The 16,374-nt window shown below is 65.2% G+C and overlaps 1 protein-coding gene across 1 annotated transcript; it reads left to right on the forward strand.

Annotated features, from left to right (window-relative positions):
• Positions 1 to 1,527: 1,527 nt before the first annotated feature.
• ARAP1 (ArfGAP with RhoGAP domain, ankyrin repeat and PH domain 1) lies at positions 1,528 to 16,057 on the forward strand (the record flags this gene model as incomplete). Its single annotated transcript, XM_065731174.1, is given in 30 exon segments — positions 1,528 to 1,625; positions 1,730 to 1,795; positions 2,024 to 2,093; positions 2,684 to 2,804; positions 3,496 to 3,794; positions 4,401 to 4,507; positions 4,878 to 5,080; positions 5,178 to 5,263; positions 5,360 to 5,542; positions 6,218 to 6,392; positions 6,694 to 6,828; positions 7,554 to 7,689; positions 7,945 to 7,978; positions 7,980 to 8,048; positions 8,512 to 8,707; positions 8,824 to 8,869; positions 9,457 to 9,620; positions 9,719 to 9,934; positions 10,735 to 10,840; positions 11,310 to 11,457; positions 12,329 to 12,412; positions 12,534 to 12,602; positions 12,684 to 12,801; positions 13,208 to 13,321; positions 13,417 to 13,570; positions 14,155 to 14,226; positions 14,835 to 14,885; positions 15,423 to 15,486; positions 15,771 to 15,914; positions 16,028 to 16,057. Coding segments are annotated over 30 exon segments (3,558 nt in total), but the record flags the coding sequence as incomplete, so codon positions are not given.
• Between the last annotated feature and the right edge of the window lie 317 nt (positions 16,058 to 16,374).

Below are 16,374 nucleotides of genomic sequence, written 5' to 3' on the forward strand. Positions count from 1 at the left end.
CATAGCCCTCATCCGACCCTAGTGATTCCAGGTGCTCCGAGTGGGGGTGGGTCGAACTTGGGGTCGATTTTGGGGCCGCGCCCCCTCCCCAAACGGACTCTGTCCCCCATTTCCCCTTCAGCCCCCGGATGTTCCAGCGCCCCCAGGCGCCATGGAGGACCGCCTGGCGGAAGTCGCCTCACTTCCGGTGTCGGCGTGGCTGGCGGCGCTGCGGTTGGAGCGGTACAGCGGCGCGTTCGAGGTGCGGCGCATGCGCACCGTGGCGGACTGCCGGCAGCTGCGGGAGGCGGACCTGGAGCGGCTCGGGGTGCTCCTCCCCGGGCACCGCCGCCGGATCCTCACGGGGCTCCGCGACGCCTTCCCCCCGCCCCCCCCGGACCCCTCCTCGGATCCCGACCCCCCCCGGCCGTGCAAACCCGTCCCCGCCCCGCGCCGCATCTTCCGCCCCGCCCCTCCCCCCATCCCGCCCAGGTCGGGCTGCCCCCCCCCCCCGCTCAAGTTCTCCCCCCCTCCCCCACCGTCCCCTCCCCCACCTCCCCCCCCCCGGCTCGGGGTCCGGCAGGAGGGCGGCAGGTACGTGGGGGAGGGGAATGGGGGGGGGGGGGTGCTCGGACCCCATGTGTCCCCCCCTTACTTTTACAGGGTCCCCATGTGCCCTCTTGGGGTCCCCATATCTCCCTATGGGACCCCTCGGGGTGCCTGTATGACCCCTGGGGGTCCCCATTTTTCCACATCCGCCCCCCCCCCATAGAGACTCCATACCCCATTGGGGTCCCCATATTCCCCTTAGAGACCCCATACCTCTTTAGGGTTCCCCCCCCCCCACCCCACAGTGCCCCATTGCAGCGCTGCGGCTTTGGCCCCACAGGAAGTGTGAGCAGGAAGTGCTGCCCCACTCCGGGGGGGGAAGGGGGGGACACCCGAGCTTTTTGGGGTGCAAGGCGTGTGGGGGAGGAGGTGGTGGTGCCAGCCCCCCAGCACTGCCCCACACGTTTCCCCTCCCCCATCTCACTCCGTCCCAGGTAGGGATGGTGGGGGTGGGGGAGGGGCAAGGGGGGGGTGCCCCCCCCCCCCAGTAGTGCCACCCTCATGTGTGCCATCCCATAATGCTCTCCCCTCCGTCCCCACAGTGTCCCCCCCCCGGAGGACCCCCCCGCCCCCCCCCTCAGCCCCACAGTGCCACCGCCGCCCATGACCGCCCCCCATCCCGAGTTTGGTGAGTACCGCCCCATAGTGCCCCCTCTGACCCCATAGCGTCCCCCCCCATGTCCCCTCCCGCCCCATAGTGCCCCCTACTTCCCTTAGTGCCCCCCCCCAGACTTTGCCATCCCCGCTGTCCCCCATATCCCCCCTCGATGTTGTGGGGTTGGGGGGGAGGGGACGGTGCCACCCCCATAACTCCCTCCCCCCATCACTGTGTCCCCCCCCACAGATGACTCCGACTACGGAGAGGACTCCGTGGGTGGGGACGGCGGCCCCGTGATGGCCGAGCACGTGACGGCCCACTCGTGTCCCCCCCCTCCTCCCCGTGTGCCCCCCGTCACGGTCCCCCCCCCGGAGGAGCTCTGCGCTGCGTGCAGTGATGAGGGGCGGGGGGACGGCGGCTGCGGGGATCCGCCGCTCCGGTAGGGGGCGCTGTGGGGCGGCCGCGGGGGGTGGGGGGGGGTGGGGCTGTGGGGCCGTACTGGGCCGCGCAGCGCTATGGGTGCGTTCTGTCCCCGTCTCTCAGCCCCACACGCGTGGGTCCGCGCCCCACGGAGCACTCGGGATGGTTGGAGAAGAGCGCCCCCCAGCGGTGAGTGCCGCGCACTGCCCCCGGCCCCACTGCAGTGGGCGCTACTGGGAGGCGCTGGTTTGGGGCTGGTTTGGGACTGGTTTGGGGCCGGTTTGGGGCCGGTTTGGGGCCGGTTTGGGGCCGGTTTGGGGCCGGTTTGGGGCCGGTTTGGGCCGGTTTGGGCCGGTTTGGGCCGGTTTGGGGCTGGTTTGGACTGGTTTGGACCGGTTGTCCCCCGTCCCCCCGCAGGCCGTCGCGCTTCCAGCGGCGCTGGGTGACATTGGACCACGAATTCCTGCGCTACTTCGACAGCGACAAAGTGAGCGGGGGGGGCACAACGACACAACAACACAACAGCACAACGACACAACAGCGACACAGCGACACAACGCATCTACACAGCAGCACAGTGACACAGCGACACAACGACACAACTGCACATCTACACTACGACAGCGACACAGCGACACAAAACAACACAGCGACACAACGACACACTACACAATGGCACAACTACACAACCGCCTCACCACGACCGCTACACAGCGATACAACTACACAGCAACAGGACAGCTACGCAACTACACAACACAACTACATGGCACAACACAACGACACAACTACACAACAAACAACAACAAAAACACGCAACGACACAACACCACGACACAACACCACAACGACACAACGACACAACGACACAACACCACAACGACACAACGACACAACACCACAACGACACAACACCACAACGACACACCACCACGACACAACACCACAACGACACAACACCACAACGACACAACACCACAACGACACAACGACACAACGACACAACACCACAACGACACAACACCACAACGACACAACACCACAACGGCAGCCGTGTCCCCCCCTTTCCCCCCCCAGGCCGTGTACTCGAAGCGCTTCGTGCCCCTGTGCGCGGTGCGGGCGGTGGAGGCGCTGGGGGAGCAGCGTTTGGCCGTGGTGACGCAGCTGCGGCGCTTCGTGTTCCGCGCACACAGCGACGGTCAGCGCCGCTCTGCCTCGCGCTGCCGTGGGGCGCCCCATAGCCTCTGCCCCACGGCTGTGGGCCGCCCTTTTATCCTGTGCCCCGTATCCTGTGCCCTATAGGCCAGGTCCTACAGCCCCTGTCCCTATGTCTCATATACAGTGCCCTATATCCCATATCCCACACTGCCCCACACCCTCACCCCTGCCCCACATCCCCCCATGCCTCATCCCTGTGTCCCACAGCCCCCCCACCCTCTGCCCTACATCCCAACCCCCCCACCCCACCCCTGCCCCTTATTCCCATGCCATGTCCCCATATCCCGCTCCTCCCCACACCCCACCCTCACGTCCTCATATCCCCCACCCCACTCCTGCTCCACATACCCTGCCCCACATCCCCACCTCTCACCCTGTGTCCCTGCAACCCACATCCCCACCTCCCCATATCCCACATTCCCCACCCCACATCCATATCCCCCCACCCCATGTCCCCACAACCCCTTCCCCATATCCCACATCCCCACCTCTGCCCCACATCCCCAGTATCCCACATCACCCCACCTCACATCCCAGTATCCCACATCCCTCCAACCCACAACCCCCACACCCCACCCCTGCCCCACATCCCCCACTCCACATCCCCTGCCCCCTACCCCATGTCCCCCACACCCCACCTGCCCCACATCCCCACGTCCCTCCCCTTCCAGCCGAGTGCTCTGCGTGGCTGCGGGCGCTGCAGTGCGCGGTGGAGGAGCGGCAGCGCAGCGGAGGGGACCGGAGCCCCACAACCCCACAGAGCCCCACGGCCCCACAGTGCCTCACGGACCCACAGAGCCCCACAGACCCGCAGTGCCCCACGGACCCGCAGTGCCCCATGGCCCCACAGTGCCCCCCGGACTCTCAGAGCCCCACGGAGAGGAGCGGGCTGCTGGAGCTGCGTGGCTTCAAACACAAAGTGCTCATGGTCGTGCGGGGCCACAGAGTGCTCCTGTACCGCAACGATGAGGTGCGCGGCCCCATATCGCCCCATATGGCCCTGTGTGTCCCCATAAGGCCCTGTACAGCCCTGTATGGCCCTATGGCATCCCATATGTCTCTGTGTGTCCCTATACATCCCCACATGACCCTATATGTCCCCAGGCATCCCCGTATGGCCCCATGTGTCCCTATATGTCCCCATATATTCCTGTGTGTCCCTGTATGGCCCCATATATCCTCGTGTGTCTCCATATGACCCTGTATGGCCCCATACGACCCCATGACCCCATATGTCCCCGTGTGTTTTCATATGTCCCCATATCCTATGACCCACGTCCCCATGACCCCATGTCCTGTGTCCCTGTATGTCCCCCCAACCCCGTGACCCCACATCCCCACATGTCCCCATACAGCCCCGTGTCCTCATACGTCCCCACATCCCCATATCCCACGTCCCCATATGTCCCTATAACGCCACGTCCCCGTGTCCTGTGCCCCCGTGTCCCCGTGGTGTCACCGCTGGGGGGTGGGGGGATCTGGCGTGCAAAGGGTGTGCAAGCAGCGTGCAGGTTGCACACGTTGCACACGCGTTGCACGCCCCACATCACCCCTCCCCCCCCCCCCCCCCCCCCAGGAGCGCCGCGCGGGCATCGGCATCACGTGCATCGAGATGGACGTGGGCACTGTGAAGGAGCTGGAGCGCCGCTCCTTCCAGCTCTGCACACCGCACCACTGCTTCACGTGAGCGGCTGCCCCGACCCCACACACCGACCCCACACACCGACCCCACACACCGACCCCACAACCCCCCCTTCCCCTCCCCCCCCCCGCCCCCCCGGTGCAGCTCATGGGCTGATTCGGAGCAGGACGAGGCGCTCCAGCATCACCCCATTACTGTGACCCCACCACCACCACGAACCCATTAGAATGACTCCATCCCCACGACCCCATCCCCACGATCCCCCACCACGACCCCATTCCCACGACCCCATCCCCGTGCCCCCCCCCCCCCCGCAGTACCGCTCTGTGCCCACCCGGCGGCGCCCTACGGCCGCCCAGCCGCGCCGTTGCAGTACCGCTCGTTGGCCGCACGGCGGCGCTGTCCCCGCAGGTTCTCCGCGTGCTGCGGCCGGTGCCGCTCGGCGTGGATGGCGGCGCTGCGCGGGGCGGTGGCGGCGGCGCTGAGCGGAGGAGCGGCGGTGGCGGAGCGCATTTGGGCGGCGCCGGACAACCGCGCATGCGCGGACTGCGGAGCTCCGCGCCCCGAGTGGGCTTCGGTCAATCTCTGCGTCGTTATCTGCGAGCGCTGCGCCGGTAAACGGAGAGAGGGGGGGGGGTGGGGGGGGGGGGGGTTGGGGGTTTTTGACCCCACCCCCACCCCGGGGTGCTGAGGTGCGGCTGCCGTCTGTAGGGGAGCACCGCGCGCTGGGCCCCAACGTCAGCAAAGTGCGCAGCATCACCATGGACAGCAGCGTGTGGAGCGAGGAGCTCATCCAGGTGTCCCCACAGCACCCGCACCCCATCCCCCTGCCCCCATCCCACTGCTCCGCCCCCCCCCCCCCCCCCCCGCTCTGACCGCCCCTCCCCCCGCAGCTCTTCTCTCGCGTGGGTAACGCGGTGTCGAACCGGCTGTGGGCGGCGCGCGTTCCCGCGGCGGAGGCCGTGACCCCGCGCAGCGCTCCCGCGGAGCGGCGCCGCTTCGTGCGCCGCAAATACCGCCACGGCCGCTACCGCCGCTGCCACGCGCTGCTCGGCCACCAGGGGGCGCTCGACCGGGTCCGTGCGCGCCGCTACCGGTACCCCCCCCCCCCCTCACCGGGGACACCAGGACCCCCCAGTGCCCCCCCCCCCCAATCAGACCACTGCTCCCAGTGCCCCCCCCCCCCCCCCCATGATACCAGTACCCCCCCACGCTGCTCCCAGTCCCCCCCCCAGTCTGGAGCTGCCCCCCCCCATCGCACAGTGCCATGGACTCCGCTCTCACAGCGCTCACTCTGTGCCCCCCCCCCCCACTTCGGGGTCGGACCGTCCCCTCCGTGTGGTTACGCCCCCCCACCGCCCCTCCCCCCCCCTCAGGAACGCGGCCCCGCCCCACTGTGTCAGCGCTCTCCCCGCCCCCCCCCACTCCGCCCCACCCCATCCCTCCTCCCGCACTCCGCACTTCCCGGCTTCGCCAGGACCCCCCCAACCGCCCCCAAACCCCCCCCCAAAACTCCCCCCAACCCCCCACCTCCCTCCAACCCCTCCTTAAACCCCACGACCCCCCCCCCTAAACTTCCCCCTAACCCCCTATAACCTGCCCCCCCTCCCCCCCCCCCCCCCCCCCCGAGTCTGTGCTCAGCAGTGACCGCAGGAGACATTGCGGAGATATCTAACCCCATTAATTAACCCCCCCCAAACCCCCTATAACCACCCCCCAAAACCCCATAACTGCCCCCCCTGCCCCCCCAGGCGCTGTGCGTGGCGGTGACCACGGCGGACGTGGCGGAGACGCAGGCGCTGCTGAGCTGTGGGGCGGCGGTGCGGTGCCATACGGGGGACCCCGCGTGGCCGACCCCGATGGCGTTGGCGGAACGGAGCGGACAAACGCTGCAGATGGAGTTCCTCCGGCACAACCTCTCCTACGGTAACGGCCGACCCCGTAACCCCGCCGCCCCACAACCGACCCCACAACCCCACAACTAACCCCCCCGACCCCACAGAGCTGCTGATCCTATAGATTTATTCCTCCCCCAACCCTACAGAGCTGCCGACCCCACAAATTTACCCCCCAACCAACACCGTACATTTATTCTTCTGACCCCAATGAACTGCCGACCCCATAGGTTTACTCTCCTTGACCTCACAGAGCTGCTGACCCCATAGATTTCCCCCCCCCGACCCCACGGATTCTCCAACCCCATAGATTTCCCCCCCTGACCCCACAGAGCCACCGTTCCCAGAGGTGGAGTGCGGTGCGGAGCAGTGTGGGGCGGTGTCGCTGCCGTGTGTCACGCACTGCGGGTTCCTCTACAAAACCCCATCAGCAGCCAAACCCCACAGCGACAGGAGGGGGGCAGAAGGTACCGGGGGGTGGACATGGGGGTCTCGAATAAATGGGGGGGGAGGGGGCTCTGAAGGGCCCACCCCCGATATCCTGGATGGGGTTTTGGGGGCAGTGCCCCACGTATTAGGAATGGGAGCTGTGCGATGAGGGGTGGAACTGAGATGTGGGGTGGGGGTGGGTGTGCCGGGGGGAGTTGGGCGGCCTTGGGTGGCCCCACGTGGTCATGGGTGGCCATGGGTGTCCTCAGGTGGCCCCAGGAAGTCATGGGTGGTCATGGGTGGCCCCACGTGACCATGGGTGGCCCCAAGTGGTCATGGGTGGATGTAGGTGGCCATTGATTGCCCCACGTGGTTGTGGATGGTCGTGGGTGGCCCCACATGGTCATGGGTTGCCCCATGTGGTCACGGGTGGCCTCGGGTGGCTGGAGGCGGTCATTGGTGGTCATGGGTGGCCCCTCGTTGCCATGGGTGGCCATGGGTGGTCATGGTTGGCACCACATGGCCATGGGTGGCCTCGGGTGGCCATGGGGTGGTCATGGGTAGTCATGGGTGGCCGTAGGTTGACCCATGTGGTCGTGGGTGGTCATGGATGTCCTTGAGTGGTCATGGGGTGGTCATGGGTGTCCCCACATGGTCATGGTTGGCCCCACGTGATCCTGGGTGGCCATGGGTGGCCCCGGGTGGCCATGGGTGGCCATGGGTGACCACGGGTGGCCGTGTGTGACGCCGCCGTGCCGCGCAGAGTTCAGCCGGCGTTGGTGCGCGCTGCGGGACGGCGTCCTCAGCTACTACGAGAGCGAGCGCAGCACCGCCCCCAGCGGCCACATCGGCACGGCCGACATCGTGTGCCTGGTCAGCAACCCCCCCCGCACCCACGGGTGAGCGGTGGGGACCCCCCACGGGGGAGGGGCAACCCCAAAAACAACCCCCACCTTCCTCCCAGCCCCCCCACTCGTACTTCACCGTGCTCGTTCCTTCTGGGGTGGACGTCGTGGTGATGTCCTGCTGTGCGGGAGGGTTGGGGGGCACAGAGGGCGTGGGGTGGACCCAGCTGGGACCAGTGTGAGATTATGGGATATGATGGGATATCCCTGCACGGAAGGGACCCCGGTGCGACCCCGCTCCCTCCCCAGGATGGAGTCCACGTTCGAGGTGTACGTCGAGGCCCGAGAGGCTCTACCTCTTCGGGGCCGACAGCGCCGACACCACACGCGAGTGGATCTGGTCCCTCGCCAAGGTTGGAGCCGGAATGGGGGGCTGGCATCTGCCAGGGTCCTGGGGGGACGTGGGGACCCCAATCCTATCTGCCAGGGGGTCTTGGGGGGACATGGGGTCCCCAAACTCATCACTCAAGGGATCCTGGGGGGCATGGGGTACCCAATCCTATCTGCTTGGGGGTCCTGGGGGTCCTGCGGTCCCCAAACTCATCTCCCAGGGGGTTCTAGGGGGACATGGGGTCCCCAAACTCATCATCCAGGGGGTTCTGGGGGGGCTGTGTTTTTGGTAACCCCAAATCCATCTCTGAAGGGGTCCTGTGGGCCATGTTGTCCCCAAACTCATCCCCCGGGGAGTCCTGCGGGGACACAGGATCCCCAGACCCATCACCCACCGTCTCCTGAATATCATGGGGTCCCCAAACCCCACTCCCTTGGTCTGACCTCCATCTCTCTCTGACCCCCACCCCCTCTCCGCCCCCCAAGTCCTTTGTCCCCCCGTGTGCTGAGGAGCTGCTGGGCCACGACTTCGAGCGCTTGGGGCGGCTGCAGTACAAGGGGGGGCTGAGCCTGGGGGGCACCCAGGAGGGCTGGTTTGCCCTGGTTGCCTCCACCCTATACCTCTGCTCCGGGGACGGCGAGCAGCACGAGGCCGTGCAGCTGCGGAAGCTCCAGGAGCTGTGTATGTGTCAGGTTGGGGGGGGTCCCGGCTTTTTTTGGGGTGGGGGGGCGTCCCCTCGGTCCTCCTTCTCAGCCCCGGGGCGTGGGGATGATGATGGGTGTCTGATTTTCTTGCAGCCATCCAAGGGGACAGTGAGGTGCTGGTGCTGGTGGAGAGGGGGAGGTAACGGCGGAGCTGAAGGGCTGGGGGGGTCCGTGTGGGTCGGGGTGTTCAGGGCGTTCCCCTGTTCTGGGGGGGGGGCCTTCCTGGGAAACTTGGAGGGGAGATTTGGTGAACTGTTGGAGGAGTCCAGGGGAACGTGGGGGGGACCCTTGGGGGACTCTTAGAGGATCCTTGGGGAACCCGTGGAGAACCGTGGAGGAGCCCTTGGAGGACTTGGGGAGGATCCTTGGGCAACTCTTGGGGAACCCTTGGAGGACTTTGGGAGGATCTTTGGGGGATCCTGGGAGATCCCCACTTGGAGAACCTTATGAAGACTTTGGGAGGATCCTCGGGGAACCCTTGGAGGACTCTGGGAGGATTCTTAGGGAACTCTTGGAGGATTTGGGGAGGATCTTTGGGGCGCCTTGTGGGAACCCTTGGTGGAGCCTTGAGGAACCCTTGGAGGACTTCGGAAGGATCTTTGGGGAACCCTCGGAGGACTCAGAGAGGATCCCAGGGGAACCCTTGGGGATCTCTAGTGAGCACCGTTGGCGGACCCTTGTGGGCGCACGCCGGGGTGGCATCCGAGGCGCGGCGTCCTCCCGCAGGACGCTGTACATCCACGGGGAGCGGCGCTTGGACTTCGTGGGCTGGCTGCAGGCCATCCAGAAGGCGGCGGGCAGCGGTGGGGACACGCTGGCGGAGCAGCAGCTGACGGACGGGGACGTCCCCGTGCTGGTGGATCGCTGCATCGATTACATCACGCAGTACGGTACGGGGCGACGTATTCGGGGATCTCTTTGAGGTTCCCGGTTCCTTTGAGCTCCGTCTTTGGGATGAGCGCCCCGATCCCATCCCGCCCCGTTGTAGGGTTGACCTCCGAGGGCATCTACCGCAAGAGCGGGCAGAACTCCAAGACCAGCAGGCTGCTGGAGACGCTGCGGCGCGACGCCCGCTCCGTGCGCCTCAAGGAGGGCGAGCAGCACGTGGACGACGTGGCCAACGCGCTCAAGCGCTTCTTCCGAGAGCTGGGAGACAGAGGGCTCTTCACCGAGAGCTGGAGCCCGGAGTGGCTGAAGGCCACGGGTCAGGGGTCTGGATAGGGCTCCTTCCCTTCCTCCCTTCCTCCTCCTCCTCCTCCGTTTCCATTGGGAGCACACATCTGGCAGACAGATGTTGGCCGACACGCGGCCGTGAGTCACAGAGGCCAGGCACCGAGCCCGGGGTGGGGGTGGGAGTGGGACTGGTGAGGAATGCAGCCCCCCCACCCCTGCGTGGCCCCGTGGAGGTGTGGTCGGGGGTCTCGCCCTCCTCTCCTTCTGGAAGAGTGAGCTTGGAGGCGTCCATCTCTCCCTCCCTCCCTCCATCCCTAATCTTTCCCTCCTGCCCCCCATCCCTCCCTCCATCTCTCTCTCTCCATTCCTCCCTCCATCCATCGCACCTTCCCTCCACTTTCCCTTCCCCCCTCCATCTTGTCTTCCTCCATCTCTCCTTCCCTTCCCCCAGTCCTTCCACCCCCCATCCCTCCCTCCTTCCATCCCAACATTTCTCCCTCCCTCCCCTTCTCCTGTCCTTCTTTCCATCTAGCTCTCCCTCCATCTCTCCCTCCCACTCTCTCCTTCCATCTCTCCCTCCATCTCCTCATCTGTCCAACCCTCCATCTCTCCCTTCCTCCAATTCTTCCATCTATCCATCTCTCCATCCACCCCTCCATCTCTCCCTCCCTCCCTCTCCCCATCCATCCCTCCCTCCTTCCATCCCGATGTCTCTTCCTCCCACCCTCCCTCCCTCCCTCCAATCCTCCCTCCATCCAGTGGCGAAGCATCAATATGGGATTTGGGGGGGACGAGGACATGGGGGTCCCACGTTCCCCTGTTCCCTCGCAGCTCTGGAGGATGAGGAGGAGAGGATGGAGGAGTACCGGCGGCTCCTGGATGCCCTCCCCACTGTGAACAGGGCCACGCTGAAGGCGCTCATCAATCACCTCTTCCGGTGCGGGGCAGCCCCTCTGTGGGGTCTGCTGGGGGGGGAGGGGGGGCTATGTGGGGAGCATGTCCACCAAACCCATTTGTTGGGGGCGGGGGTGTCCCCAGACCCATTACTCAGGGGGTCCTGAAGGGCTGTGGCGATCCTGGGGGCTATGGGGTCCCAGACTCATCACCCTGGGGGCCCTGGGGGGCTTTGGTGTCCCCAGACCCATCTTTTGGGGGTCCTGGGAGCCATGGGGACCCCAAATCCATCTCCCGTGGAGTCTTGGGGGGCTACAGTGACCCCAGACCCATCTCCCAGGGGCTCTATGGGGTTCCCGGGGGCTGTGGATTTGGATCTGGGGCCAACCAACCCCAACGCTGTGCAGCACACACGGAGAAGGGGTCCTCGGGGAGGAGGCGGGGGGGGGGGAAGGTTGGGTTATGGGGTGGGAGCGGTAACGGGGTGCCCCCCCGCCCCCCACTCCTCGCAGGGTGCAGCTGTTGGCGGGGGACAACCAGATGAGCACACACAACCTGGCCATCGTCTTCGGGCCCACGCTGTTCCAGACGGACGGGCAGGAGCACAAGGCCGGCCGCGTGGTGGAGGAGCTCATCGGGCACTACGTGCAGATCTTCAACGTGAGGGGGGGCCCCGGGGGTCTGGGGGGGTCTGGGGGGAGGGAGGGGGAAGGGGAGGGAGGGTTGGAAGGTGGACTGGGGGGAGGGAGGGATGGGAAGGAGGATTGGAGGAAGGAGGGAGGGATGTTGGGATGGAAGGAGGGAGGGGAGGAAAGGGAGAGATGGAGGAGTGGGTGGAGGGAGGGATGGGAGGGGTGAATGGAAGGAGAGATGGATGGAGGGAGAATTGGAGGGAGGGAGGGAGGGAGGGAGGGAGGGAGGGAGGGAGGGAGGGAGGGAGAGATGGATGGGAAGGAGGATTGAAGGAAGGATGGAGGAGGGGAGAGATGTTGGGATGGGAGGAGGAAAGGATGTAGGGAGGGAGAGAGGAGTGGAGGGAGGGAGGGAGGGAGGGGAGGAGTGGGTGGAGGGAAGGAGGGAGGGAGAGGGAGAGATGACTGGGAAGGACTGGAGGAATGAGGGAGAGATGTCAGGATGGAAGGAGGGAGGGAAGGAGGGAGAGATGTTGAGATGGAAGGAGGGAGGGGGGTGGGTGGAGGGAGAGATGTTGGGATGGATGGAAGGAGGGAGAGGGAGATGGAGAGATGGATGGAGAGAGATGGAGGGATAGGGATAGGGAGGAAGGGAGGGAGGGAAAGATGTTGGGATGGAAGGATGGAATGAGGGAGGGAGAGATGGAGGGAGGGATAGAGGAATGGATGGAAGGAGAACTGGAGTAAGGGAGAGATGGAAGGAAGGAATAGTGGAGTTAGGAAGAGATGGTTGGCAGGAGAGATGGAGGGAGGAGGGAGAGGAGAGATGGAGGGAAGGAAGGATGGGGGGAGGGAAGGAGAGGTGGAGGGACGTGTGTCTGCCGCCCTCGCGCTGCCAGGTGGACCAGCAGGAGATGAAGAAGCAGCAGGACGAGATCACGGCCATCATGAAGATGCGCGAGGCCGCGTCCAGCGGGACACAGGTGGGACCACTTTTTGGGGGTGGGGAGATGGATTTGTTTGGCCCACGCCCCCCCCCCCACGATGTGGAGGAGGGGGGGGGTGGGGAGGGGTCGCTCGAAGTGCTCTCCCTCTGCTCTGCAGCAAGCAGGGGACTTCATCTGCACCGTGTACCTGGAGGAGAAGAGGACCGAGGCGGAGCAGCACGTCAAGGTGGGGGGGATGGGGACTGGGGGTGGTGGGGGGGGTTGGAGGGGGGAAAACGGGGTGATGGTGTCCCCCTCTGCACCCCAGATCCCGGCCGCCATGACGGCTGAGGAGCTCACCTTGGAGATCCTGGAGAGGAGGAACATCGTCAGCAGAGAGAAGGAATATTGGAGCTGCTTCGAAGTGAACGAGAGGGAGGAGGCGGGTGGGTGGGGGAGGGGTGGGGGCGGGGGGGGGAGGGATGAAGATATGGGATGGGGATGAGGATGTGCAGATGGGGATGGGATGGGGGTGGGAATGGGGGATGGGATGGGATGGGATGGGGGTGGGATGGGATGGGATGGGATGGGATGGGATGGGGAGGGGGATGGGAGTGGGATTAGATGCAGTGGGATGGGAATGGGATGGGGATAGGATGTAATGGGAATAGGGATGGGGGATAGGGTTGAGAATAGGATGGGCTGGGAATGGGACGGGGTGGGGGTGGGGATACGGGCTGTCGATGGGGATAGGAACGTGGCTGGGGACACGGGGCAGGGCAGGACGAGCTGTGGGTGCTGGCCGTGCCCCATGGCACCGCTGCTGAGTTTGGGGTCCCCCCACCCCCCCAGAGCGTCCCTTGCACTACTCCGAGAAAGTGCTGCCCGTCGTGCACGGCCTGGGCACCGACAGCTACCTGGTGGTGAAGAAGCAGCCCTCCATGGAGAGCATGCTCCTCTACCTGGGTGAGGAGCGGCGTGGGGGAGGGGCGGCGGGGTGGGGGAGGGGCGGCGGGGTGGAGGAGGGGCTGGGCTGAATGCCGTGCCCCCCACCCCCGCAGCCAGCAGAGTGGGCGACTGCAAGCACGGCGTGATGAAGTTCCGCGAGGAGCGGAGCGTGCTGGGGCTCGGCCTGAGCACCGGCTTCCACGACCGCTACTTCATCCTCAGCCACAGCTCCCTGCGCCTCTACAAGGAAGTGCGGGTGAGCTGCGCCTCCCTTCCTCCTTCCCATTCCTCCTTCCCCTTCCTCGCCTCATCCTCGTCCCTTTCCCTTTTCCCCTTTCCCTTTCCCGTTCCCGTTACCATTTTTCTTTCCAGATTCCTTTCCCTTTTCCCTTTCTTCTTGTCCTTTCCCATTTCTTCTTCTCCTTCCCCGTTCCTTCCCTTTTCCCTTCCCATTTCTCCTTCCAATTTCCCGTACCTTCCCCTTTCCCTTTCTCTTCCCACGTCTCTTCCCAGTTTCCCTTTCCCGTTCCCTTTTCCTCTTCTTCTTGTCCCTTCCCATTTCTCCCCCTTCCCCATTCCTTCCCCTTTCCCCTTTCTCTTCCTCTTCCACTTTCTAATTTCCTTTTCCCCTTCTTCTTTCCCCTTCCCCTTTCTCTTTCCAGTTTCCCTTCCCATTTCCCCTTCTTGTCCCTTCCCCTTTCTCCTTCCCCTTCCTCTTTCTCTTTCCAGTTTCCCTTTCCCCTTCGTCTCCCTTCCCTTCCCCTCCCCCATCCCTGTTTCCCCTCCCCCGTCCCTTCGGGGCCGTGTCCTCGCTGTCCCCATTGCGGTGCTCCGATCCCAGAGCCACAAACCGAGAAGGAGTGGCCCGTGAGGAACCTGCGGGTGTTCATTGGGGTCAAGAGGAAACTGCGGCCCCCGACGTGGTGAGGATATGGGGACGGGGGCGGGGGGATGGGAGCTTGTAGGGTTGGGTTTGTAGGGTTGGGTGCTGTAGGGTTGGGTGCTGTAGGGTTGGGTGCTTGTAGGGTTGGGTGCTGTAGGGTTGGGTGCTGTAGGGTTGGGTGCTGTAGGGTTGGGTGCTTGTAGGGTTGGGTGTCTGTAGGGTTGGGTGTCTGTAGGGTTGGGTGCTTGTAGGGTTGGGTGCTGTAGGGTTGGGTGCTGTAGGGTTGGGTGCTTGTAGTGTTGGGTGCTGTAGGGTTGGGTGCTTGTAGGGTTGGGTGCTGTAGGGTTGGGTTTGTAGGGTTGGGTGCTTGTAGGGTTGGGTGCTGTAGGGTTGGGTGCTGTAGGGTTGGGTGCTTGTAGGGTTGGGTGTCTGTAGGGTTGGGTGCTTGTAGGGTTGGGTGCTGTAGGGTTGGGTGCTGTAGGGTTGGGTGCTTGTAGGGTTGGGTGCTGTAGGGTTGGGTGCTTGTAGGGTTGGGTGCTTGTAGGGTTGGGTGCTGTAGGGTTGGGTGCTGTAGGGTTGGGGTGTTATGGGGTTGGGGTGACGGCAGGGCAGCAGGACGGCTGTGGGGTCTCACCTCAACCTTTGCAGTTGGGGCTTCACCGTGTTCCACGAGAACGAGAAGCACGAGAGGCAGCAGTGGTGAGAACGGGGTGGGCATGAGGACGTGGCCCCCAATGTCCCCCCCAGAGCCCCCACCTGGGGACTGCCGGGGATTGGCACCCCGGCCCCGTCCCGTTCCTATATCCCCAATCCCATATCCTCATCCCATTCCCATCCCATTCCTTTTCCATATCCCCGTCGCTGTATCCCCATTCCCATCCAAAGGCCGGATCCCCATCCCATATCCCCACCCTGTATCCCATCCCATCCCCACCCCATATCCCCATATCCCCATATCCCCATATCCCCATCCCCACCCCATATCCCCATTCCATATCCCCACCCCATATCCCCATATCCCCATCCCCACCCTATATCCCCATTCTCATATCCCCATCCCATATCTTCATCCCATCCCATTCCAGCCCCCACCCCATTTCCCCATCCCCACACCCGCTGCCCCCACCCAGTCCCCCTACCCCATCCCCCCACCCGATCCCCCCCCCGCCCCATATCCGTACCCCATATCCCCCACAGACACCCCATAGCAGTGACCCCATAGCGGTGTCCCCGCAGGTATCTGTGCTGTGACACTCAGTCTGAGCTCCGTGAGTGGTTCGCCACGTTCCTACACGTGCAGGTGGGGCTGCGGGGTCACGGTGCACTGAGCCCCACTGCCCCCACACGACCCCCCCAGCCCCACGGCCACCACCCCATGTCCCTAATGTCATATTCTATCTCTAATACCACCCCATGTCCCTACCACCCCACATCCCGATTGCCACCCCGTGGCCCTAATGTCCCACCCCACGTCCCTAATGCCGCTCACGTCCCTATGACCACCCCCAGTCCCCATCCCCTCCCCCCACGCGCTCTTCCCCCCGTGCACTTCCACCCCCGTCCACGCGGTGGCGCTGTTCGCAGCACAGCGGCGCTCTGTGGCCGCCCGAGTGCCGCAGGGGCCGCGCGTCGCCTCGGCCGCCGCATCCCCGCCCGGGCGGCCCCGCCCTCATCGCGTTGCGCCGCTCCGGCTCTGACATGCGCAGTAGCGTCGCCGACCCCGAGACCGTGAGTGCCCCACCCCCACCCCGCGGCGGAGCTGGTGTCCCCAGTCACGTGTCCCTGTTGTCACCCCGTATCCCCACTGCCACCCCCCCCATGGTGCCCTATGGTGCCACCAGCCCTCCCCACCCCCAACCCCCCTTTTTTAGGGCAGAGTGGGACCCCCCCGCCCCCTCCCCCCGGGGCCGTACCCTCTGCTGTCCCCATTTTGGGGACGGGGTGGGGGGGGACACACGTGACACTCCCCCCTCTCTGTCCCTCCTCAGCTCCTCCACAACTCCTGAGCAGCAGAATGCGTGCAGGTGGGTGTCCCCAAGCGGGGGGGAGGGGAGGTGGGGGGGTGACAGTGACACAACAGCACTGCCAACGTCCCCTCCGTCTGTCCCCCCCCCTCCAGGTTCCATCTGCCGGACCCACAGCAGTGGGGCACGACCCACACGGCACCGACACCGCTCCGTGCTGCTCC

The sequence above is a fragment of the Cyrtonyx montezumae genome, unplaced genomic scaffold, assembly GCF_038088225.1.
Source record: "Cyrtonyx montezumae isolate F1298 unplaced genomic scaffold, pur_monq_1.0 scaffold_131, whole genome shotgun sequence".
In the NCBI taxonomy this organism is placed as follows: domain Eukaryota; kingdom Metazoa; phylum Chordata; class Aves; order Galliformes; family Odontophoridae; genus Cyrtonyx; species Cyrtonyx montezumae.